This window comes from Brassica oleracea, unplaced genomic scaffold, assembly GCF_000695525.1.
Source record: "Brassica oleracea var. oleracea cultivar TO1000 unplaced genomic scaffold, BOL UnpScaffold00790, whole genome shotgun sequence".
NCBI lineage: Eukaryota > Viridiplantae > Streptophyta > Magnoliopsida > Brassicales > Brassicaceae > Brassica > Brassica oleracea.
In genome coordinates this window covers 70,759-95,928 of record NW_013617456.1, presented here as the reverse complement: position 1 = coordinate 95,928, position 25,170 = coordinate 70,759, and the positions used below count along the sequence as shown (strand labels likewise).

The 25,170-nt window shown below is 36.2% G+C and overlaps 3 protein-coding genes and 1 long non-coding RNA gene across 5 annotated transcripts in view; 2 read left to right on the top strand and 2 right to left on the bottom strand.

Moving 5' to 3' along the window:
* Nucleotides 1–1,938, bottom strand: part of LOC106320066 — a 3,216-nt gene extending 1,278 nt beyond the window's left edge. The window contains exons 1-2 of the mRNA XM_013758431.1: nucleotides 1,860–1,938; nucleotides 1,599–1,781 (exon numbers count right to left, since the gene is read on the bottom strand). Coding sequence (XP_013613885.1) covers nucleotides 1,599–1,781; nucleotides 1,860–1,938 — 262 coding nt within the window. The remainder of the gene's footprint in view (nucleotides 1–1,598; nucleotides 1,782–1,859) is intronic.
* A 1,008-nt stretch (nucleotides 1,939–2,946) lies between these two features.
* LOC106320065 lies at nucleotides 2,947–5,092 on the bottom strand. The gene is made up of 5 exons (XM_013758430.1): nucleotides 4,894–5,092; nucleotides 4,185–4,577; nucleotides 3,843–4,076; nucleotides 3,553–3,749; nucleotides 2,947–3,447 (listed from the first exon to the last, which is right to left on the bottom strand). Exons 1-5 carry the CDS (start codon nucleotides 5,090–5,092, stop codon nucleotides 2,947–2,949), a joined length of 1,524 nt encoding a protein of 507 aa, XP_013613884.1.
* Nucleotides 5,093–5,820: 728 nt separating this feature from the next.
* LOC106320070 lies at nucleotides 5,821–12,616 on the top strand. 2 transcript variants are annotated; one of them, XR_001265694.1, is made up of 7 exons: nucleotides 5,822–5,997; nucleotides 6,092–6,267; nucleotides 6,333–6,557; nucleotides 10,305–10,342; nucleotides 10,616–10,782; nucleotides 10,874–10,944; nucleotides 12,385–12,616. It is a non-coding gene; the product is annotated as an uncharacterized LOC106320070 (long non-coding RNA). The 2 variants fall into 2 exon arrangements; XR_001265695.1 differs by lacking the exon at nucleotides 10,305–10,342 and having other exon boundaries at nucleotides 5,821–5,997.
* Nucleotides 12,617–18,833: 6,217 nt separating this feature from the next.
* On the top strand, nucleotides 18,834–21,902 carry LOC106320063. Its single transcript, XM_013758427.1, has 9 exons — nucleotides 18,834–19,222; nucleotides 19,303–19,552; nucleotides 19,638–19,752; nucleotides 20,058–20,182; nucleotides 20,574–20,655; nucleotides 20,763–20,874; nucleotides 20,947–21,104; nucleotides 21,202–21,322; nucleotides 21,395–21,902. Exons 2-9 carry the CDS (start codon nucleotides 19,312–19,314, stop codon nucleotides 21,752–21,754), a joined length of 1,314 nt encoding a protein of 437 aa, XP_013613881.1. The 5' UTR covers nucleotides 18,834–19,222; nucleotides 19,303–19,311; the 3' UTR covers nucleotides 21,755–21,902.
* Nucleotides 21,903–25,170: the final 3,268 nt, after the last annotated feature.

The following is a 25,170-nucleotide window of genomic DNA, read 5'->3' as shown; positions in this document are numbered from 1 at the left end:
CTAAAACATCCTAGCTCTAACCTAATCACCCTTAATCTTCCTAACCCATGAATTCAAATGGTGATTACTCACTACTCTTCATGATTCCTCTTAAACCCATTTTGGATTTCAGATTAATCATATAGAGGGATACAACAATGAATTGGAAACACAGAATTGCAATAATTAGATGAACAAAGATGATTCAAGAGATGAACTTTCCAAAGGTTTTTCTTAAGAACAAAAGATAATCCGTCTGGTGGCTGCTCAAGGTACTTAAAACATAGGTTTTCAAAAGTAAAAACGTGCATAATGAAATGACCAAAAGACCCTTAAAAAACATGAATTCGGCCAAACAAATAGACGCGGAGGGACCTCGGCACGTCGCTCCGACAAGTCGCTCCGGGCTTCGGGAGCGACCTTAGTGGGTCGCTCTGGGAGGTCGCTCCGGATCCATTGTGTTGTCGTCACGCGATAGACATGCGAGCGACCTCGGGGTGTCACTCTGCCAAGTCGCTTTGGGTCGGGAGCGACCTGGAGTGGTCGCTCTGATAGGTCGCTCCGGGTCATTTCTCGGCTTCCACCAGGATGAGATGGCGAGAGCGAGGTCGCTCTGAGAAGTAGTTTGGAGCGACCTCATGGCGTCGCTCCGTGATGTCGCTCCCATGCTCTGCTCGTCAAATGATCACCTAGAAAACTTCTTTTGAGCTCAAAATGCACCCAAATGCCTCCAAGAATTCCATGTGGTACTCCAACACCTGATAAAGACTCATGTATACAAAATGCAACCTAAGCTTGGCTAAATCCTAGTCTATATGATCAAAATGCACATGGGGGAATGGATAAGACAATGGAAATATGCAAGATATCATAGACCTATACTCAGCTTTGGCTGGTGAATGTGACACTGTCTTTTGTTTCTTAGTTTTCCATGCAATGGGTGATCCACCAAGCATGACAACGAAAGTACTAAGCAATCTTCTAGTCAGTGGACAAGATGACCAGTCAGCGTCACAGTAGACAGACAGTGTTAGATCGGGATCATACTGCAACAATATACCTTGACCCGAAGTCCCTTTTAAAAAACGCACAACACGGAGAGCAGCAAGCCAGTGGTCTTCTTTCAGAGCTTTCATGAACTGAGAAAGGATATGCACTAAATAACACAATTCTGGCCGAGTATTTAAGAGGTAAATCAAACGACCAACAAGTCTCCTATACTTGGTGGGATCAGCAAGTGTCGGACCTACAGCTTTGGCAAGTTGATGGTTCTGCTCCAGCAGTGTAGGCGCTGGTTTACACCCAAGATTACCAGTCTCTGTAACTATGTCTAACGTATATTTACGTTGAGAAAGAAAAATTCCTTCACTTCCTCTACTCACTTCAATACCCATAAAGTATTTCAACTTTCCTAAATATTTCATTGCGAAACACTTGCCCAAGTACTCTTTAAAACATCGCAGCATAGGAGAATAGTGAGTAATCTTCATATGATTGCACAAAACCAAACCGAAGCATTGCATCTGAAAACTTCTTGAACCAACATCGCGGAGCCTGTCTAAGTCCGTTCAAAGACTTTCATAGACGACAAACTTTACCAGGGTGCGTATGATGAAAACCTGGAGGAAGTTTCATGTAGACTTCTTCCTCAAGATCACCATGCAAGAAAGCATTGTGAACATCCATCTGATAAACTTCCCAATTCTTTGCAGCCACGAGACGTAAGAGAGTACGTACAGTGGTCATCCTGACTACCGGAGCAAAAGTTTCCTTGTAGTCTTCTCCTGCAACTTGGTTATTACCTTGAACAACCAATCTAGATTTGTGTCATTCAATAGTGCCATCAGCATTGTACTTAATTTTGTAAACCCATTGACTACCAATTGCTACTTTGCCGGGAGGAAGGTCGGTAATATCCCAAGTATGGTTATCTTCAAGAGCCACAACTTCCTTGGTCATTGAATTATCCCATACTTTAATACACACTACTTATTTGAAATGTTTAGGCTCTTTGGCGTTTGTGATTGCCGCCATATAAGCTCTATGTCCTGAATAAAATTGTTCATCACATATAGAGTCTGATAGAGAATATAGGGAATTTACCGGAACATTAGTCAAGGGCTCAGAGACCGGTTGGAGATATGTGTGATGTGTATTATGACCAGTAATAGTATTATAGAGGAGATAGTCTTTCAAAATGACAGGCTGTGTTTTCTCTATGTGACCTCTGCCAAGATTATTGGTAGCTTCTAATGTTGGAGCTGGGACAATATTATCAACGGGGGTCTCTGTTTCAGGAGTCTCGACTTCAGGAATCTCTATTTATGTATCATCTAGCTATGCTTCATGCACTTGATCAGCGTCTGTATTTTCTGCTTCCACTGATTTTTCTGATGCACTAGAGTCTGGACTCCCCCTATAGACAGGTGGAGTAACCATTCAGTCGTCATCAAAGACTTCCGTAGGAGACAATAGCGGCGCCAGAGAGACAATTGAGTCAACAAAAGGGAAGACATGTTCTTGAAAGACAATGTCTCTAAACACCAAAAATTCATTTCTTTCAATATCATAAACCTTCCCGCCCTTTTTCCCAAAGCAGTAACCAATGAAAATACACAATCTACTTCTTTGAATGAACTTGTCCTTGTCCCTAGTCATACGATGTGTGTAAGAAGTTGAACCAAAAACTTGCAGCTGCTGATAATTAGGCTTAACACCATGAAGGATCTCAAACGGTGAGCGTCCATGATGAATGGAGCTTGGAGTTCTATTTATCAAATAAGCTGCAGTTAAAACAGCTTCGTCCCAAAACTTTATAGGCAGACTAGCTTGGAATAAAAGCGCCCGCGAGACATTAAGAATGTGTATGTGCTTGCGTTCTACCCTTCCATTTTGCTATGGTGTGGCAACACAAGATGTCTGGTGAACTCTCCCATGTTCTTTGAAGTAAGACGTCGTGACCACAAATTATGTACAGTTGTTGCTGCGAACCATTTTCACAGACTTTCCAAACTGTTTTTCAACATATGCAAAGAACTGCTTCAGGACATCTTTAACTTCTGATTTCTCGAGTAAAAGGTATGTCCAGACAGCTCGAGAAAAATCATCGACTATGGTCAAGAAGTACACTGCACTGCAGGAAGAAGGAACTCGATACGGTCCCCATACATCAACATGAATAAGCGAAAAACATTCTGATGTTTTATTCATACTATCATAAAAAACTTCACGAGTTTGCTTAGCTCTAAAACAAATGTCGCAAGGATTAGAGCTAGCTAATTTAGAAGGTCTAGAAAACAAAGCCAAATCTGAAAGCACTGAGAAAGACGGATGTCCCAAACGCCGATGCCATAAGCCTTGATCTGAAGAACCAGTGACCTGATGACTCTTTGCTGAGATTTTGTCCGTAAAATAATAGACACCATCACGCTCTTCACCGGTTCCAATCAGAGTCCTCGAAAAACGGTCCTGCAAAACACAAATCGTATCAGTGAACATTACGAAACAATTTGTATATTTCAGTAGCTTCGAAATGGAAACCAAAGTACAATTCAAGTCTAGCGCATAAAGGACATTCGACAATGTAATCTCAGACGAGAGTGGAAGAAATCCCATGCTCATTGCAAACGTCTTTCCTCCATCTGCGAATGCAAATGAGCATGGAGATATCACCTCAACATTGGTAAGGAACGACAGAATCCCAGTCATATGGTGTGAAGCACCGTAGTCGAGAATGGCATCACCAAGTTTTCTCTTACCGGACAGTTTGTCTGAATTTGTCGTTCCAGACTTTTCATGGATCAATTGTGTAAGGACCTTCCACTATTCTGACGTTAATTCAGGGAACTCCGACGAATTCGAACTTGTGGCATGCGCTGCACTTGCGCGTCCCCGAACACGACCACCATAATAACGCCCCCCTCTTCCACGACTCTTACTACCTTGTCCACGACCACCACGCTCAGGAGCCCAATCCGGAAAACCCACAATTTGCCAGCAGTCACGTTTCTCATACCATGTTTTTCCACAGTGAGAGCAGAGCATACGAGGCCGAAGAATCGTGTTCTCTGTCCTATGTTGTGTCTCTAAGTTGTTGGCTATTTGATTATCACAGCAAACAAGAAATCCCACTGCTTCTTGTTGATCATGACCTCTAGTGGAAGCAAGAGGTTGTTCTTCTTGTATTATTTTGCTCTAGATTTCACCAAGAGAAGGCAGCGGATCCTGACCAATGATGGTAGTGCAGATTCCTCCAAAACGAGAATCATCTAGGCCCATGACGAACTGGTGTATCTTCCCATGTTCCCTTTCAGTAGCGATTGCAGCAGCAGCTCCACAAGAGCAAACATGAACTGGCTGGTAAACCTGCAATTCCTCCCATAGAGTTGAGAGTTTTCCGAAATAATCCAAGACAGATTGTCCATTTTGTTTACACGAGGCGAGTTGAGCCTTAATCTGGTGCACTCTTACTGTGTTTCCTAGATAGAATCGTTTCTTTAGATTCTCCCACAGTTGATGTGCGTCCGAGATGTATGTAATCGTTGACTTAACTTTTGGTTCAATGGAAGCTCGGATCCACCCAACCAACATCGAATTCACTGTTAACCAATTCTTAAGGTCAGGACTGAGCAGTTGTCATTTCTTCTCTACTATGGACCAACCTATCCAGAAGCAAGATGAGGAAGCAGAGCTATCGTATAAGCGGTAGCTTCCCCCGCCCGACTAAAATACAAGAGTCGCGGTTGGTTAATCAGATACCCCTTCCCTTCTATCTTCCTCCTCTTAAACTCGTCATTCCGAGGCTGTTGTACTGCTTGACTGGTAAGAAAAAGGCCCTCACTGAACCGACTTGAATCTGAACTACGATTTTTCCAAATCATACCGAAATCTCATCAGAAGGTTTCGTGAGAGTACCTTTGATGAACCCCAGCTTTCGTTTTACTTGGAGTGCGTTAAGCATCTCCAAAGAACACTCATTGTAATTTTCTCCATTCAATCGAACAGATGTTATCACAGCTCCTGGATTGTCTGACGCATACAACGTGTATGGTGAAACAAACGCGACTTCATCTCTTTTCTCACTGGCTTTGGCCAACTGACTATCACCCGCCATGTTCATTTTCGACAAAGCTTCAAGGATGAGTTTTTAGAACAAACAAGAGAAGAACGAATCTAGACTTTGTACTTCGATCTTAGCTCTGATGCCATGTAGAGTTTTATACTCTGAACTGCTTGATCTTATTAACATCACAACCCGTCTATATATAAAACGTAAGAGACAGTTTAATTAAGGCATTCCCTTGTGAGAAAACGAAACTAAACTTATTGTATAAGGGAAAACTAGATTTTGGATCCGCGCACCCGCGCGGATGTATGTTATAAATTATTATATGTTAAACATTTATTTTACACTTTTATATTTTTTTGAGTTTCGAGATTGATGATTTTTATTCAGTTTGTTCAGTGTCCAATTATAAAGGATGATGATGTACAACTTTTCATTTTATTTAGTAATGTAAACAGTAAAGTGTTAAAATATCTGAGTATTAAGATAATATAGTGGGTGTTTTATTAAATTATACTAATGGTGATTTAAAATATATTTTAAAGTTATAATTATATAGTTTTTAAACAGTAATAATAAAAACTACTGGAAAGGTACCCAAAATAAAAAAGTTCTGGTAATTAAATTTAGGAAACCCAACATAACATCGATAACTAAATCGGGCCAGTTTGTTATAATTTAAAGATTGGTTCTATCATATTTTAAAAATAAAAAAGTGGACCTTGATCAAATATCGAAGCCCATGCTATTTTTTCCGCGAAACAAACAAAAAAAAGCTTTGCCTTCGACGACTTTTCTGATTCCAACCGAAAGTATTGTTTCTCTTTCATATCTCTTTCTCGGTGCCGTATGTTCGTGTTTCTGTGGTGATCTATGAAACGACTGGGAAGTTATCACTGGAAGGATGATTGAAGATATATCTATTGATAACTACAGCAGATTTTGGCATCCAGGTTCGAGATTCTTTAATTAGGTTCAGTTTTTTTTTACTATTACTTTTTATCGAATCTATATTCTGTGTTATGACTTTCTTAAACATAATATAAGGTTTGGATAACCAAGACCATCTATCGGATAGACAGATCCCGTCCCCCGTTTTAATCATGAAGTAGAAACATCGTGCATATCACAACTCAGTAAAGGATTTGTAGAAGCTTTGTTTTGTATCCGGTTGCGAGTGTTAATGTCAGGAGTTCGTCTCGATGATCTTTATTCTGGCCAAGGTAATTTTTTTTTTTGATATCGAGAATGGAAAAACTTAACAACTAGGTTTCTCTGTTTTTGCCAGCATAGAAAGCAAGCCAGTAGGGAGCAGAGCTGTCGACATACTGTGGGTTGATACCTCGTGATCTTCCACCTTTAGCAAGGCTGTCTGCACGGACGTTCCAGGATCTTGGAATATGAATGATGGAAATTTCCAGAAATTTGATCTCATCAATTTCAGCTGCCATGGAGGGCCAATCTTCTTCACTTTGTATCAGCTTAACGAGTTGCTTGCAGTCTATTTCAAATTGTACGCTTCTGTTCCTTGTTTTTAAAACTTCCTGCATTGCCCATATAAGACCTTCGGCTTCTGCGTGAAGGGAGGATGTCTCTCTGGATAGTTCTCTCGCTCCATACAGCATCGGTTTACCTGCATTCATAACCACAAAACCCAGGTCTGCTCTCTCGTGTTTGTTTATCCATGATGCGTCGGTTTGACAACTCCACAGTGGAGGACAGCTTGTGTGTGGCTGAGGCTGTTCGTCGGTTATGCAGCTCCTCTTCCATCGGGTCTTCCACGAGTTCCGGGATTCGTTGGGCCAATATCCAGCTTTTGGCTTCCTTTACCGCGAACTGTATGGTCTCTAGAGGCAATACGTCTTTGTTAGAAAATATTTTCTCGTTTCTAGCCTTCCATATGTACCATATTTTCCACGGAATAGCATCCAACACATCAGCGTGAATCCCTTGTTCCTTGATACGTAGGAGAAGGTAGTCGATGTTCACGTATAGTGATGTACACAGGAATCATCCCGGAGAGGTTGGAATAAGGGATAGAGCCCAAGTTTGGAAGGCCGGAGGGCATTCAAACAGCGTGTGGTTTATGGACTCCGTCTCTGCGCCGCTTCTCATACATATACTTTCTCTGGCGCAATGTCTCTCTTTTAATTTCTCAGCTGTGGCTATGTAACCAGCCGTAGCCTGTCAGAGGAAGTGTTTGAGTTTTCGTGGGGCTTGGATCTTCCGGATTATTTTCTTCAGCCCTATCGTACTCGGCTCCGAAACCAGTGTGCTATGGTAAGTAGTTTGTAGTTTCCGTGCAATGGAGTAGCCGGACTTTACGGAGTATAACCCGGACTTGGTGAAGTCCCAACTGTAGCAATCGGGTCGACCTGTTCTACTGACCCTGATCGAGGTAATATGAGGGATGTCCTCCGGTGCAATCATCTCATTTAAAAGATCAAGGTTCCATTCCTGGCTCCCAAGATCGATCAGATGATGCACTCGGAGGTCCTCATCTCTAGGGGTTGCCCTATGTAAGGGTGATCTAGCAGGGTTTGTTTGAAGCCAAGGTTCCTCCCAAGCTCTTGTGTCGTGCCCGTTTCCGATCTTCCTGAGACCTTGCTGTAGAATCTGTCGCGAAGCGACTATACTGCGCCAGCCGTACGATGGGTTGTTGTTCGTTCGTTTTATCATCATCGGGTTGGAGTGTCGGTAATATCTTCCTTTCAGAACCCGAGCAAGAAGCGAACGGGGGTACTTGAGTAGTCTCCACATCTGTTTCGTCAGTAAAGCGAGATTAAAATCGTGAAAGTCACGAAACCTCAATCCTCCTTCTTCTGTTGGGGCGCAAATCTTATCCCATGCCACCCAACGTAGACCCCTATTGTTTTCCTTGGTACTCCACCAGAATCTCGAAACTGCACTAGTAAGCTTTTTTGTTACTCCTTGTGGTAAGAGATAGCACGACATAACGTGGGAAGGGACTGCCTGTGCTACCGCTTTGATCTGGATTTCTTTGCCTCCCTTTGACAGAAGCTTTGTTGACCATGAGTTTGTTCGGTTGTTTAATCTATCTTGAACAAAGCTAAACACTTGTTTCTTAGAGCCACAAATCTTCTCGGGAATTCCGAGATACATACCCATTCCACCTTCTTGAGTGATATTGAGTGACCTTTTGAGGTCTGTTTTAAAGGACGCTACGACCTTAGAACCGAACAGAGCCGAAGATTTTGACTTATTCAGTTGTTGTCCTGAGGAATTGCTGTAGACGTCAATGATCCGCCTGAGTTCGCTACGTTCTTCCTGAGTTGCATTACAGAAGAATAAACTATCGTCCGCGAATAGGAGGTGTGAGATGGGTGGACATTGTCTCGCTATCTTTAGGCCAGAGAGCTTTTTGTCTCTTTCGGCATGCTGGAGTTGAGATATAAGAACTTTCGTGCATAGACGAATAAGAAAGGTGACAACGGGTCGCCTTGTCGCAGTCCACGGGTTGGGATTATCCTACCTTTAGCTTCTCCGTTTATGAGAACTTGGTAGGAGACAGTCGAAACACATCTCATGATCAGGTGGATCCATCTCTCGTCAAAGCCCATTTTTCCATTAGAGTTTCCAAGAAACTCCATTCTACCCGGTCATATGCCTTGCTCATGTTTGTCTTTATCGCCACATATTTGCTTTGGCAGCTAGGTATCGTCCTGAGCGCATGAAACATCTATTGTGCAATCAAGATGTTATCTGAGATGAGTCTACGAGCCACAAAGGCCAATTGGGTTTCCAAAAATAAATTCGGAAGCACATGTTTTAGTCTTGCAGACATGGCCTTGGAGATGACTTTATAGCTAACATTACATAAGCTGATAGGTCGAAATTCTGTCATAGATTTCGATCTCTCTGTCTTCGGTATCAGACATATATTCGTCTGATTAATCCTTTCATCTAGGTCCCTGAGTTGAAGAAATCTTTAACCATATGCACTATGTCTGGGCCTATGAGTCTCCAAAATCTTTGATAGAATAGGCTGGTCATACCATCGGGATCCGGGGCTTTTTCTGGATGGATCGAGAATATTGCTTTCTTTATCTCTTCCTCTGTGGGTTCTCTTATTAGCATTTCGTTCATTTCATGGGAAACCTTTGCGGTAGTAAACCAGAAGGTTTCATCACGGTCATACGGTTCTGATGCAGTGAAAAGGTTCGCGAAATACTCGGATGCCAGCGCTTCTATGCCTTCCTCCGACCCTACCCAATTGCCCATGGAGTCTAGTAACTTTGTTATGCGGTTGCGCGCTCTCTGTTGTTTAGTCTTTGCACGGAAGAACTTTGTGTTTCGATCGCCTTCTCTGAGCCAGATTGTTCTACTTTTATGCTTCCAGAACAGTTCCTCCTCCCTATAAGCTTCGCACAGCTTCCATTTTAGCTCAAGCTCCTCTTCTGTTGATATACTATCATCATTCTGGGCTCTATCAATTTCATGCTTCATCCTCTCAATCAGTTTTTGGTTGCTGGTGGGGTTTCTTTTCTTCCAACGTGAGATGGCTTTCCTGCATCTACCAATTTTTTTCGTGCAGACATGTTGTTTCCGCAGGATCAAATCGTCCCCATCCCTGCTTGACTGTTTCGTATAGGCCTTCCTTCCCTAGCCAGCGCTTATCAAACTTGAAGCCTCTGCGTCCACCAGCTTCTTTAGACTTAATCTTTACAAGAACCGGCCGGTGGTCGGATCCCCATCTTAGAAGGTACTCCACATCTGTGTGGGAGAACACTTGGTGCCAGTCCTCATTCCCAAGTGCTCGATCTAATCGACATTGGACTCTCCCGGATTTCCTTCTCCCTGCCCAAGAGAAAAAAATTCCAGAGTGGTGGAATTCGATCATTCCGCATGCTGAGATCATGTTCTTGAAATTAGAAAGGAAGAATCTGGGCGTTTCCTGCCTCCTTTTTTTCTCTAGGTTGCTTGTGATTTCATCGAAGTCTCCGACCATTAGCCAAGCCCCTGATCTTTGTAGACTAAATCTCATTAGTCTCTCCCATACTTGTTCGCGGTACTCAACTACCGGATCTCCATACACAAAGGTAATAAACACTTTATGTCCTTCTATTTTCGCTGCAATGTCAATCATTCTTGCATTCGAGAAGTTAATCTCAACATCAGCATCATTCATATAATACAAAGCAAGTCCACCGCTTAACCCAGCTGGTTCCACGATGAACAAATTATCATAACCAAACTCAAATTTAAAGTCTTGCATAAAAAAAATTGTTTTTTGTTTCAGAAAGAAAAAGAAAGCGAGGATGAAAATAACGATGCAAGGTAATTTTTGTATCAATCTAAGCGTTTTTCATGATGTATGTAAGATGAAACAAAGATAATTATGTTAATCTAATGAGTATGATGTAATTTTAAGTGAAATTTGACTTCATAATTAAATTTGTTATGCCTAAATATTTAAGATGAAGAGTATAGACAATTTAAAGAGTAGAGAAGTCGGATTAAATTGATTGTCTCAGTTCTGTAAAATGCTAGATTTATAAATATTCAGTGTCTGAGCATACCTTTTAATTGAAGAAGTAATATACTTTTCAGGCATGATGTATTAGTAAAGGAGACCAACTACTCTTTATGAAGAAACAGAGGGACATGGGACAGAATTGAGATATAGAAAAGCTGAAGCAGAGTGATGGTGAAGCTAAGAGATATGTGAAACATCTGGAATAGATTAGATAGCAAAGGGAGGACACAGTTATTATCTCGTAAGTTTTATAAATTTGATCAACATTTTGTACACTAATCATATTATGCTAATAACACTTCAAAACGTCTCCCATGGTTATGGACGTGGAGAGAACCATGTACCAGTAACCAAGCTGCAAAAGAAGACAACAACTTTGACCGGACAACGGACTTATAATACGGTTAGTGATCAAAGATCTATTATAACTAATACGTAAAGTGAAAGAAAAGTAGGACAGTGTAAAATAAGTTATTAGATTGAAGAACCCTGACTTTAGTATAGAAGTTTGATTTTTACTTGCCTCGGTGATGCATAAATGAGTTTATGTTAATGAGTCTTATATAACACCTGTTTAAATTTGAGATGGTTTTAAATGACATAAAAGTATTCATAGATTTGAAGAAATCCACTGAGACAAGTGTTACTGAAAGAATCTTGTCATATATCTTTCTTTGTTCGCAAGTCATCTTTGAAATATCTCTATCCAGAGTTTCTAACAAAGATGAACGGAAGTAGCTGTGTTCGTCTAACACCAAGACATTAGAATCGTGACTACTTATTCTTGGTAATTTAGGCATAGATTCAAATCTTGTTAGAGAAGTACCAGTACGCTTTAAAATATTTTCTATCTCTAGCAAAGCATACTTCTTTTTGTCATCATCACTCAACAATGCACCTACAATGAAACCCAAAAGGACGGGCTAGTCAAATAAATTAGAACGAAATAGATGTGGCATTATCAAACTATCTGTGAAAAAAAGCTAACCTTGTCTATACTTCAATGACTCCCCATTTTCCTTGTGGGAGCTCACGTTGAACATGGTACATGAGTGTTCTTTTGCAAAAGGCATGGATTTTGTTTCCCTAAAAAAACATAGTGGTAATATTAGTTCAGATTATTAAAGCATAAAATGGTTATAACTTACAAACATTTAGAAATTGTGAATTACCCATTGGTCTGCTAACACCTTCTCAAATGTATCACCAAAAGAAGTGTTATGCCTCCAAGAATGTAAGCACTGGACTTGAACTCGCCAGTTATTCTTAAAAGGTCGGGGTTTTGTGAGAGGATGAAAAGTAATCATTGTAGACATTTTAAGAGAAGCTGCGTTGAATGATATGGTTTTGACGTTATTGGGAAAGAGGTATATATATAGGTATGTTAAATTAGGTTATCAATTAGGGATAAACGCCGCCTAATTAGAAATGATTTTGTCATTATATAGCGAATATACTTACCGATTGTATTCCCTAATTTATGAGTTTGTTAGAAAGTTAACGTAATGAGAGGAATATACGCTTTAAATGACATGATTTTAAGCGTGAATTGCAATATTAAAAACCAAAAAAAAATCTTGTGATAGTAACGTTTTTGATTTGGTATCAAACGGATTAGGATGATTTGCTAAAATATAGGAATAAATTTTGGAAGGTCAATTATTTTAGGAAATTAATAAGTGATAAGTTTTGATTAAACCAAATACATGCTACTGGTTTAATCATATTGTTTTGATTTTTGTAAATCATGATATAAAATATGATTGAAATAATCATACTGTTAAGTTTATTAATCAATTACATGGGTTTGTATCTATCTAATTTGATGGTTTTGATTCTCCAGACTGATGAAAACCGGAAGTGTTACAACCTTGGAATGCGATGTAGACGAAGAGGAAGGAAGGTAATATCACAAATTAATACAATGCTTGGTTTAGTAATGGTTTGTAATTGAATGGTTTAGTAATAAGGCTAAACAATGTATTTTTTTAATTAGATAGTACGATACGTAGGCAACCAAGGATGAAGTTTAAACATTAATTTTAAATTATTAAATAAAATAAATTAATTATATATTTTTTAAAGTTTATATGTTAATATATTTATATATATATATATATACAGAAATATATTCATTAAAAATAATATATTATATATTATATACTAATTTTTATAATAATTTTAAATATCATATTCATACTGATCTACCAATCATCTTATTAAACAGTTTAACAAAAGCATACAGCTCCTGCAACATACTGCTTTTATAGCATATTGTTACTGCTAATTTTAATGCTTTACCAAACAAAACCATAATAAGAGAAGAAATGATTTAGCGATGGTTTATTAGTAAGAAAATTGTGGGTCTTGGTACAAATTAAAATCAAAACTCTGTGTTTAATAGCAGTGTCATAAAGACGTAAACATTGAAAAAAATTCAGGGCTAAGTACAAAATGTACTTCTCTTTTAATTGATTTGATATATTTTTGTCCTAATTGACAATATCAAATATACAATATGATATCATTGGCCGATATGTTTACATCAGTCAGTCTTACTCTTATCTTTGCTGATAAACCAACCAAGTGGGACCAATTCAGCTTATGATTTCAGAAGACAGTTATACATGTATACATTTGCTTCAGATTTGTTTACTCCATTTACAAAAACGGTTATATGTGTTAACTGGTTACTCCTCTTTGGATAAACAAAAATAACAAAGATAAATCAAGTTGAATTTTCATCAGGATTTAGCCCTAAGAAAAAATAACAAGATTTATCTTTACTCATTTTTAATCACTTTTACTTACGTTTTCAGCTAAGCCTGTAAAAATGTCGAACTGATCAAAGTAAACTTTGAACAGGTATAATCCCACCCATACTCTTAAATGATACGAAGACTATACAATTCATGAGACTGACTTGCTTTAATTAATCAATCTCCAACGTACGTATTTATACAAGTCTTTAAGTCGGTCTATTTTTTATTTTTTTTATTTCAAAGACTTATATACACAAAACTAATTACACAATTCATAGATTTATCTCTACATTATATAAATTTTTCGTCTAAGACTTATCTATAAGATACGAACTTATCCCAATAGATTTAATTCAATCTTAATTAGATTGCCTCTTTTTGTACATATATACAAAAAAAACCAAAGAGACTCAAGTTTATTGGACTGATATATTCATAACTTTTTAGCCTATGTAATAGTTTTGATCTACGAACAGATAATGTTTAAACATCGCAATAAAGTTGGTTTGAAAATATAAAACAGTATTCTGAAACTAGGCATGGACATTCGGGGTCCCAATCGGGTTTCGGTTTTATCCATTCGGGTTTTGGTTTTTCGGGTTTATCAAAATCAACCCCATTCGGGTTATATAAAAGTTTGGTTCGGGACCGGTTCGGGTTCGGATCGGCGTTAGTAAATCTTCAAAAAACCGGTATAACCCATTGTACTTTCGGGTTCGGGTCCCAATCGGTTCTTCGGTTTAAAAATACCTGATTTGAACCTATTTTGTAACTAAAACATAAATGAAATCGGTTCTTCGGATTTAAAATACATGATTTGTACATATTTTAATAGCCAAAACATAACTAAAATCGATTCAAAAATAAGAAAAAACATCAAACGTGATCATTCAAAATCAAGCGAAAGATAAACATAGTTAGTGATAGAAAAAAAAACCAGATAAATAAAATCATAAAACAAAAACTAAGTTCTCATGAAATGAGAAACATTATTCAATGAAAACAAAACCAAAATCTAAAAACTTCAGGCTTCAACCGCCACATTCCACCATCAACCTTCGTGTAACAGATAATTATTTTAGAAGTTCAATAATATCTTAAAGTATTTTGGATACATATTAAGAATTAAGATCATATTTGGTAGAATCGGGTTCGGTTCGGATTTTTGGGTTCGGTTTATTTGCCCAGCCCTATCTGAAACATAAAGTTCTAAATTTAATCATACTCCTTATAACAATCAGTCTCGTGGAGTCCAAACTGGTCCTGAAAAGTACCGACCCTAATTTTTCACCCGTGAACTCTAAACTTCCCCATATAAGTTATTGGTGTGTTCGGTATTCCTCGAACCCAAAACCTCACTCTTTAATAATTCTTCCACAAGATAAGTTGTCACCAATTTATCTGCAACTCAATTGGTGACAACTTGTCTTGTGAGAAAGTTGTTAAAACGTGAGGTCTTGGGTTGGAGGAATGCCGAGCGCACCGATAACTTACATGAGGGTGTTTAGGCCTTCCAGGTGAAAGGTTAAAGTCGGTGCTTTGTAGAGCCAGCCTAGAACCCACAGAAAGTTGTTACAATAAAAGTTGAGTTCGAAGAATGTCAAGCGCACTAACAACCTACGTCAATGAAGGATCACAGACGATGGATTAGGATTGATGCTCTGCAGAGTCGGCCTGGAATCCACAAGATCTCGAGATGCTACGCACCTACTATTTCGCTTTGTATAGTAGTTACAACTTACAAGTGTGGACTAAATGCTATATAAATATATACATTCGAAGTTTTCAAACGTACGATATGAATCATAATAGACATTCAAACAAGCAGGCGTTCAACAAGAGTGTATCAAATGAAGAAATGGTGCACGTGAATATGTCATTGGTCCAAGGTGGTCTAGTCAAGACAAAGACACATGCCACGTGGCAGCTATAGTAAAATTGGATTGTTGACTTTATTCGTATATATCTAGAAGTGGGTGTTCGAATACTCATTCGGGTTTGGATCGGGTATTTCAGATTATTGGGTATTTTGGTATAAAAATATATAATCCATTCATGTATTTCTACACTTCGGATCGGGTTCAAGTATTTTATGTTGGGATTCTGATATTTTGAATTGAGTTTGGATATTTAGATTTTGAAGAAAAAAAAAATATTCATTATTTAAGTTTTTTTGTATTTAAAATATATTTTTAACTTAACTGGTTTTCTAATTTTTAATAAATTAAACTATTAATAGGTTTGGAGATAAAACTATAAAAATAGAAAAATACTAATTTAGTTATTGTTTTGAGATTTTGGATATAATTTTGTTAATGAAAAAAACACGAGCTTGATATATATTTTAAGTGAGTAGCAAATGATTTTGTCAATAATTATATGTATATTATTTGATTTTAAGCAATGTGCAGTATCAATATAAATATTTTAAATAAAACGAGAGAAGTAAACTAAAATATAGGGTTAAATATATATATATATATATTTTTTTGGTTACCTTCGGATATCCATTCGAGTTCGGATTCGAATATCTAATCTCTCATAACAAAATATCCGTTTGGGTATTCTGTTATTTCGGTTCGGATTTTGGTTTGTGTTTTTCCAGTTGGGTTCGGATACGGGTTCAGATATCGGATAAAATGCTCCCTACGTATATTTGTCTTAAATATGAGACGCCCAAGATCCAGCGCCGGCAATTGCCAATGCAGTTGACAAAATGCTCCTGTCTTTCAAACAAACAAATAATGTTTTGTCAAAATCTTCAAGAAAACGGCTTTAGAGGGACCACATCTTGACCCGACACGAGATCCAGTCCTTGAAGCTTGGAATAAAAGTAAATGGGCTTTATATGCCCTTAGAGCATGCGCAGCGGCGAATCGCTCGTTGAAGTTCAAGAAATTAATTTTTTTTTTTCGTTTGATTTAAAAAAAAAAATTAAATAAAGTGACCAATAGCGGGCCGCCACGTGGCGTGGGGCCCGCTGAACAGTCACGACCCGGGTTCACGCGGAAGAGGCGGGACGAGCCGAAGTCTTTCATTTATGCTTATTTTAATATTTTTTTTTAGAAAACGTGTGACCCCCTCCCCTGAACTCCTGATGCGCATGCTTACATATGACGTAATCAATTTGTATTCGACCACACGTGCCGCGGAGTTTTCTTGGCAATCCTCTATACACGTGCAGCTAAGTTTTTTTGGGGGATTAATTCGGAATATACCTTGTTTACGGAATAGCTGAGACTAATCTCTAAAAACAGATGTAAGCTACAAGCCTACAAATGAATATTTTCTTCAGATATTCAAATAAGGCCTAAAGCACAATTTTATATTCTGGTGATTACACATATTTAATATCCTGGAGTTGATTCGAATCCGGATCGTTTACCTTTCCAAAAGCTACTTACCACTGCCGCTAAACCATCCATGTTTGATTACGTGCACTTTTTATACTGTCCAGCGAGTATCAATACAAACGGAATAAGTTTTAAAAAATCTACTTATGAAAGTTGTTTGGACTTCTAATTTACAAAAAAAAAAAAAAAAAATTGTTTGGACTTTTTCATTTAAGTAATAGTATTAAGTATAGATGGTCTACCTTATATTTCGCCTACCAAGATTTTACCATATTTTACTCGGTCAGAAATTGTCCCTTTACTATCTAATGAAATCGCATGTGGTTTAAAATGGTTTAATGTCGGTCCTATAATTTAATGGTTAAAAAATTTGAAAATCATCTACATGTGGTTTAACTTGGTGCACCTATCGGACTTATATATTAATGGTTTAACAATATGAAAATCCTCTTTCAATGTTTTCACTCATTCATATTCTTTCTGTTTTTCAATATAAGTCATTTTAAAATTGTACATATAGATTAAAAAATTATTAATTTTTTATATTTTCTGAACAAGAACATCATTAATTATTTACCTAACCACAAATCAACCAATAATAAAATAGAAAGTATATTATCATTGGTCATATAACATTAAGCGTTAATAAATTTTACATAGAAAACCAAAAACGTCATATAATTTGGAACATAATTTTTTTTCTAAAACGACTTATATTAAAAAAAACAGAAGGAGTATTAGAACCATGACAGTGTTCTTGAGGTAGACCACTATAATTTTCACCCGATTATACCATCTTATTCATCTCAAAAATGTAATATACAAGCTATGAGATATCATAACATATTATTAAAACTATTTTCTATACTATCCCCGCATCTCCCTCAAAAAATTAAAAAGCAAAATTTTCCTTACCTACTTTAATTGGATTAACATTAAATCTTATAAATTTTAAAAGTAAATTGTAATTGATGTATACCCGCATAATATTCCTTATTACACAAACTAACATATCTAATTAAATTTGATCTTGCCTAAATCGTTACCAACGATCTTAAAAAAAAACAAATAATTTCGAATATGCTAATTTCATATATTGTTCAAATCTTTTTGTTAATAATATATTGTAGATACGATTTTAAGTACCTAAATCCAGAAATATTTAAATTGCTTCGTCTACAAGTTTATCTAATACCACAATTAATTATTCTTTTCCTTATACATACATAATTTTCGCTAACCTATTTTGATTGGCTTAACATTAACTCTTTTAAATTTTAAAAGTAGATTCTAATTGCTTTATACTCGCATAATATTCCTTATCATAAAATGAGCTTTTAAATCTAAAATAAATAAAAATAAACTTATAACAGGTGAGTAATAAAAAATAATATTGTCATATCAATTGTTTTTTTATTACTATTTTTTATTTTCTTCGAATGACATGATAAAAAAGTTCAACAAAGTCAAAGGAATCACATGTTTATTCAATTTTATATAATATTAATAAGTATATAAGTAATTTAATGAAATATTTTTAAAAATGTTATCATATTTTTAAGGATTTATCCAACCTATATAGCGCGTTAATAGCGAAGTTTTTGGATTTTTACCGTATTTTTACCATACTTTGTTTTATTAATACAAACCGGACTATATATGGATCAATGGATCTTTCGGTTCGACCAAAAATCTGGATCCGATATAAAAACTCTGTTTGAAACTCAAAAATTATAACATAACAACTTTTTAATTATTTATTTCTACTAAAAAGTTCTAAATTCATTCAAAATTTATCAAACAGTCAAAAACGCGGATCAAAATCTAGTATAAGACTTAAAAAGGAATGCTAAGCTTTTACTCTCTCATCCATTTGAGAGAACTGAAAGAGCCTAGCCTAGCCTAAGCCTCCATACCATGACTTGGTCATACGTTATATATATATATATATCAAACAATAATAAAAGGGACTGAGGGAGAGTTTTTAGAGTGTCCACGTTGGACAGAAAAATTAGCCAATCAGAGACTCTCTTTTTGACACGTCATTATGCCTTCTTTTGTATGGGCTCAATTGTTCAGATTTCGTATGGGCTTTATTGTTCAGATTATCCTGCGGCCCATTTTATCATACCCACAAATATGATCTCTCTTCCACCGTAGAAAAGCTTTCCTCCGAGTCTTCCACCTCCGACTTTTCCACTTCATCTTCTCCCACGCCTGCCTTTTTTCCCACAACGTTCTCAATCAATTACACTGTTAAAGATGGTCTTCAATGTTGTGATCCATCTCCCCTTTACTTCTCTTATATATAGCTCTATCCCTAAACCTAATTTTACCCTAAATAAAAAAACCTACTCTGCAAAAAAAAAAAAATCTATAGCAATGAAATCCGCCGTAAAGTCTCAGCTTACCACCGGAAAAGCTCCCCTCGCCATGTATTTCAATGACATCTCTCCAGGGCTATCAGAGTCACAGCTCCGATTTCGAGTAATCCACTTTTGGGAGGCAAAAAAATATAGTGAATGGGACCCTCATTGGGATAGAGCTCCTGCTCATCGACGAACAGGTATAAGTTCTAATCTTCAACTTTCATTCCATTGTATTATAAACCACCATGCTTAACTTGAATTATTTCAACTCCTGCAGGGGACTGTGATGCAAGGATTCATTTCCTCTTCTCGTGCTCCAACTTACACCCTTCAGAATTTTTTGGCTGCCACAAGCAAGAAGATTTACCGCGTCGCTGATCAGAATTTAACAATTTCATTCTCGAACGGCTCTGTTCTTGCTCCTCTCGACGACATCCCCGTCTCCATCTCTTTTCCAACCGACAGGTTCAGGTTCCACACACATGAGGATTTCCAAGCTCACCGTGGTCTCAGGGGCGATCTCTACGGTAAAATCTGCTCTCATTTAGTTTTAAAACTGCGTATTGATTCTTATTGGGGCTTCTCTACTAATCTTCATATACAATGTTTTAGATGTCGTTGGCCACTTGAGGCTGGTGAATGGTCAGTCTCTCATTGACCGCCCCGTCCTTGACGAAGCCGAAGTAATCAGCACGCGTCGTATTTTGGTTCATTTGCAATCAAAAGAGTATGTGTTTCAATCGTTATAATTTTAGCTCGATGTCATCTCCAAATACATGTTTAGTATTTTTTCATGTTTTATTTTATATGAGATTAGTAATATGATCGCTTTTTGTTATTGATTTCAATATATCTGAATCATATAGATATAAACATATACTCATACGTTCTGTTTTACAAAATAAATCAGCTAAGTTGTTTTAGTTTGGTGATAAAATAAAGGTTATATATTGGGCTGACGCCCTAATGCACTGCAAAACTTACTCCGTAGGACAGCTTATTAAATCTTTCTCTGTTTTAAATATTTTACAGTGGACCTGTTACGAAGCTTTACCTTTGGGACCAGGCTGCAAAGGACTTTTACAAGAAATTCACATCCAGTGAAGACACTCCCACCATTCTTTTGGTCACGACCGTTAACCCAAAAGTTATAGCAGGTAATCAGTTACTCCCTTATCATCACCGAACAAAACAAACGATTAATCCCTATCATCACCAAACCACTGATAATACAAACGTTAATGTTTTGCCATGCTGTTTGTCTTCGGTCTCTACTGTTTACTTATCAAGTTATCCAACACGTTTGTGATCCAATATAATTAAAATAACCTGGGTCAATTTTCTCAGGTCCATGATCCATCCTTTATCAATTACACTTTCATTACAATGTGAATGCTTGATTGTTTCAGAAAGCATTAGGTTGCGTTTGTTTGCTGTTGTGTTACACTGAGTTGAGCTGCGATATGTGGTCATCTTCACTTTCCGAACTTTCAGACATTCATGATAGTGTCACTAACGTGTGTTTTAATGTGTTAACCACAAGAACAGGTAATTTAGCTCTCAGTTCGATGGCCTCCTCCCGTGTCTTTATAGACAAAGATATTCAGCCCACGATTGATTACTTCAGATGGTTAGTCACTGTAGAGACAACAGTATTGTGTTTGTCAGTTCCAATTAGTGTTCTGTTCAGACTCAATTGAGTGAGCCTTCAATCTCATGTTTTGTAAATTGTCTCAGGTTGGTTTCTAACCCAGAGATTGCAAAGCGGGTAAATGCAGATGAGGTTACTAGGTCTGAGACAATGAAAATTGGGCAGATCTATGCTTACATCAAGCAGGAAAATGCCAAGGTAAAATGCAAGCTCAAGATAACTCTGTGAAAAAAATATTCATGTGATTCAATTGCCTCTAACCTATTGCAGGAAGCTTCTTTCGACTGCATAGCAACAATTGATGATGTTAAGCGTGACAGTACATGGTACTATATTGGCTGCAGCGGTTGTCAAACAAAGGCCACCAGAGGTTCTTCTTCGTTAATGTGCGCCAAGTGCGGCAAAACTAATGTGTCTGGTGTAGCGAAGTGTGCATTCTAACCGCCCAACTTCATGTTTCATCTTTTTTTTTTCATGATCATGTTTCATTTTCTACAATTTGATTTCTGTTTACTTTTATTTCAGGTATCTCGCAAAGATCTCTGTCTATGACAAAAATGACCAGGCTGTTTTTGTCCTACTTGGTGATGCAGGAAGTGAGTTGACAGGAAAGCATGCGGCAGAATTGGTTAACAACTACTTTGAGGTACCTAGCCATCAACTCAAACACTCTCCCAGTTCATCTAAAACTAACTTTATTCTTCCTCGAATGTTTTAGGCTAATCAAGACCTTGGTGCTGGCCATCAGATGCCTGTCCCCCAAGCATTAATCAACACCATTGGCCAAACACATAAGTTCAGGGTCAAGGTGTCTAAGCTCAACTTGACAGGCAAGATTCAGGCCATAACCGTTACGAAGATTGTCTCACCAGAGGTTCTGCCACCTGTGCCAACTCCAACTGAAATCTCACATGATGTGGAAGATGAAGTTGCCTTGCCTTCTGCAATTGTCATTGATGGCTCTGGATTCAAAGCTGATGATGCGGACGGAAGTACCAGCAGCAGGGATGAATCACGCAAGGCTAAGCGTCCTAAACATGGCAAATATAATTTATGCCACTCATTTCATACATGCTAAGTGATCGCCTTTTTTATTTTAGTTTGAGTTAAGACTATGCTTTTTTGGTTATTTTAGACTTTGCTTCTACAGAACAACTTCGTTTTTTTTGTAATGCCTACTGTCCTTCAGATGAGTCTATACAATTGAGGCAACACTCCTTCTCTGATCAATTAGATACATATCACGGACATATTTTACCTTACTAATGTCAACACTAACGCAATCAAAGTTTTGAAATACAATTCAAGTTTGAATAAACTAAGCGATATAACATTAAAGCAATGTTAAAAATATATCGCCGACCAAAAAACATTAAAGCAATGTTAAAAATATATATCGCCTACCAAAAAAAAATTTACGCTCACCTCCAAATAAAAAAATAGAAACATAATATTTTAAAAATCGTAATGTACCATAAATATTCCACCATTAGACGAACGTGATTGGCGGCATAAATTTTGCACCCAAACATTAAGTCAAACCCAATTGTTTTGATAAAATCTTCTTCCGAAAAAACATAAAAAATTAATTATACTATGTGTTTTGCCGACGAAATCAACGCTTATAAGTTAAAGGTAAAACAACTCTTATATATATATATATATGTTAGGAATATAATGTAATATTATATCTATATTTAACAAAGGCTGCATACCCGTAAAGTTAATTACATCAATTAATCTATTTAGTCAATTAAAATATACAAAATACGGAGTTGGTTCTTTCTTCTTTAGATAAAAGAAAAAAATGTGAATTTTCATTTAAAAAAAAATTAAGTTGTAAGTTTAATAATGGTTAATTATTTTTTCATCTTATTCACAATTCTGTATATAATTTTGATTATAAAATATGAATAAGTTGTAAGTTTAATAATGGTTAATTATTTTTTCATCTTACTCACAGTTCTGTATATAATTTTGATTATAAAATATGACAATCTTTTGTAATGATTTTAAATTTGTTTTACAATATAACCAGTTTCAATATATGTATATGTATGTGTATATATATTAAAATAAAAAATCACAAATTTTAGAATAGCAGCCCTTACTAACGCTTAACTCATTAATTATTTTATTCCTACAGATTCAAAAGAACCGATCATGTCATGAAAAAAAAGTCCGTGTAAGAGAAAAATATTTGAGAAGATGGATATTTGGGGTTTTAAAAGTATTTGTGATCTGATATATATCGTCGAGATAATAGTTATTATATCCAATCCACTATGTATCTATTTGTATATTTGGTATTCGAATATCCAATTTTTTCATTTTAATTTTTATTTGAATAAATTAAATTAAACTAAAAATAAGTACAAAATCCAAAAATATTATAAAATAATAATATTTATTACAAAATATTACTTTTAGCATATTGATGACGAAATGATCGATTTAAAGCAGAATACATTTAACTTACAAAGTTAAAGGTAAAACAACCTTTAACTGATGAAATCAACGCTTATAATATTTCCCAAACAGATGGAGTCTCAACAGAGTATCTCAGCTTAGACAGCTTTGAGATATCAGACACTCATTCTAAACAGAATGAAACTTTATATGCAGTTGAGTATCTTAATTCTTTAGATTTTCCTGGTTTGCCTTCTCATAAGCTCACGCTCAAAATTAGGACTCCTATTATGCTTATACGGAACATTAATCAGAAAGGAGACTTATGCAATGGTACACGGTTAATTATCACTTATTTGGGCCACCGGAATTCTAGAAGCGAAAATTATCACCGGTTCACACGTGGGTAAAAGAGTTCTCATACCACAAATCGTCTTCCTCAAACCTGAAACAAATTTCCCGTTTACTTTGCGAAGGCGCCGGTTTCCTATCAGACTATGTTATGCTATGACGATAAATAAAAGTCAAGGATAAAGCTTAAAGGGGTCGTTCTGTATCTGCAAAAACCGGTTTTCACTCATAGACAACTATATGTGACTTTTCACGTGTTACAACCAAGTCTGGTTTGAAGGTCATTCAAGGAAAAGATGCACATGCTCTGAAGGCGAAGAACATAGTCTGCAAGAAAATTTTCAACGATCTAACATTGTATCAAGGTATGGAGACAATTATGTTTTCACATTCAAATAAATATGTAACTGGTTTGTTAATTTTAAATTTAACATTTTATGTTTTCTTATGTTTTCTTATGTTTAGACGTTCAAGATGGTATAATATCTTTATGTTTAGACGTTCAAGACGATATAATATCTTCTCCCTCCCATGCAACATCATCAATCTCAAAGTAACTCCTATCAAGTAAGTCAACTTAAATTATATTCTAACATGCAAAACATGTATTTTTACATTTTAATCGCTGATTTCTATTCAATTTTTACAGGGCTTAATTTTTCAACCATTCTTCTTTTTGGAAATTCTATACCAATTTATCAGAGTCTATTTATCTCATATATTGTCCAAACTTTGTTTGATAATTAAACTTTTTCAATGTTTTTTTACGACAACAAAACTCACAATCACTGATTTTGCACAGATCAGTTTTTCACACTAAAATTATCGCAAATGAAAAAATAAAAATCCATTTTCCGCGCGTAGCGCGGAGATGATCTCTAGTATAATGTAAAAGGCTAAAAGCTTCTCCCTCTAGTAAAGCAATATGAAATCAATATGTTTGAATACGTATTTCTCTACTACTTTTATTTCATATATAAACTTCTTAGAGGTGTTCAAAAAAAATATATATATATATATAAACTTCTTAGAATGGTTCACCAAAACACGCTTTGTTTACATAAAAGGGTTAAAACTTAAAAGACAATACGTGCTCTCCATAAAAACATCTAAAAATGGAATCGAGTAGAGAAAAACACGGGACTAAATTACGAACAGATCTCCCACTTTCTAAATACTAGGGGTATAGCCTCCGCGCGGAGCCGGATAAGTTATTGATCGTTGTGTAGTTTTGTGTACGGGATTTTGTCGTTTATTTTTTTCCACTTTTGTTTTTCCGTGTTGTATGTAATGATGATGAACATAACATTTGGAAGTTATACAGTTTGATTAAGTTGATATAAGAATGACCGGCGAATTCATATACATTATTTTCGTAATGATTTGAGCGACCATTAGCGTTATTAGCGCTTTCATGTTCAAAAGATAAAGTTTATGAAGTTGTTTAGTATTTACTTAGGTAGTTGTTAGTATACAAAACAAATAGTGTAAGGAACAAAATATAAAATTTGAATTCAAAAAAATAAACAATTTATCGAACAATATATTAAATTATTTTCTTATTTTACCTAAATTAGTTTCAAAAATATAGAGTTGTAATAAACTATTTTTTAAAAAAAATTAATTACTCTAGAAAAATTTATAAAATTATACGGTTGCAAAATTATTTATTTTTAAATTTTACTCGACTTTGTTAAAAATAGTTTATGGTGGACAAAAATATGTCAGAAATAG

Coding starts and splice junctions, on each gene's coding strand:
- LOC106320063 (XM_013758427.1), top strand. CDS start 19,312: ATGCAAGGATTCATTTCCTCTTCTCGTGCTCCAACTTACACCCTTCAG. Junction 19,553..19,637: donor TCTCAGGGGCGATCTCTACG/GTAAAATCTGCT, acceptor ACAATGTTTTAG/ATGTCGTTGGCCACTTGAGG. Junction 20,656..20,762: donor ACGATTGATTACTTCAGATG/GTTAGTCACTGT, acceptor AAATTGTCTCAG/GTTGGTTTCTAACCCAGAGA.
- LOC106320065 (XM_013758430.1), bottom strand. CDS start 5,092: ATGGCGGGTGATAGTCAGTTGGCCAAAGCCAGTGAGAAAAGAGATGAA. Junction 4,077..4,184: donor GGATCCGCTGCCTTCTCTTG/GTGAAATCTAGA, acceptor ATAATCAAATAG/CCAACAACTTAGAGACACAA. Junction 3,448..3,552: donor CTGAGATTACATTGTCGAAT/GTCCTTTATGCG, acceptor TGTGTTTTGCAG/GACCGTTTTTCGAGGACTCT.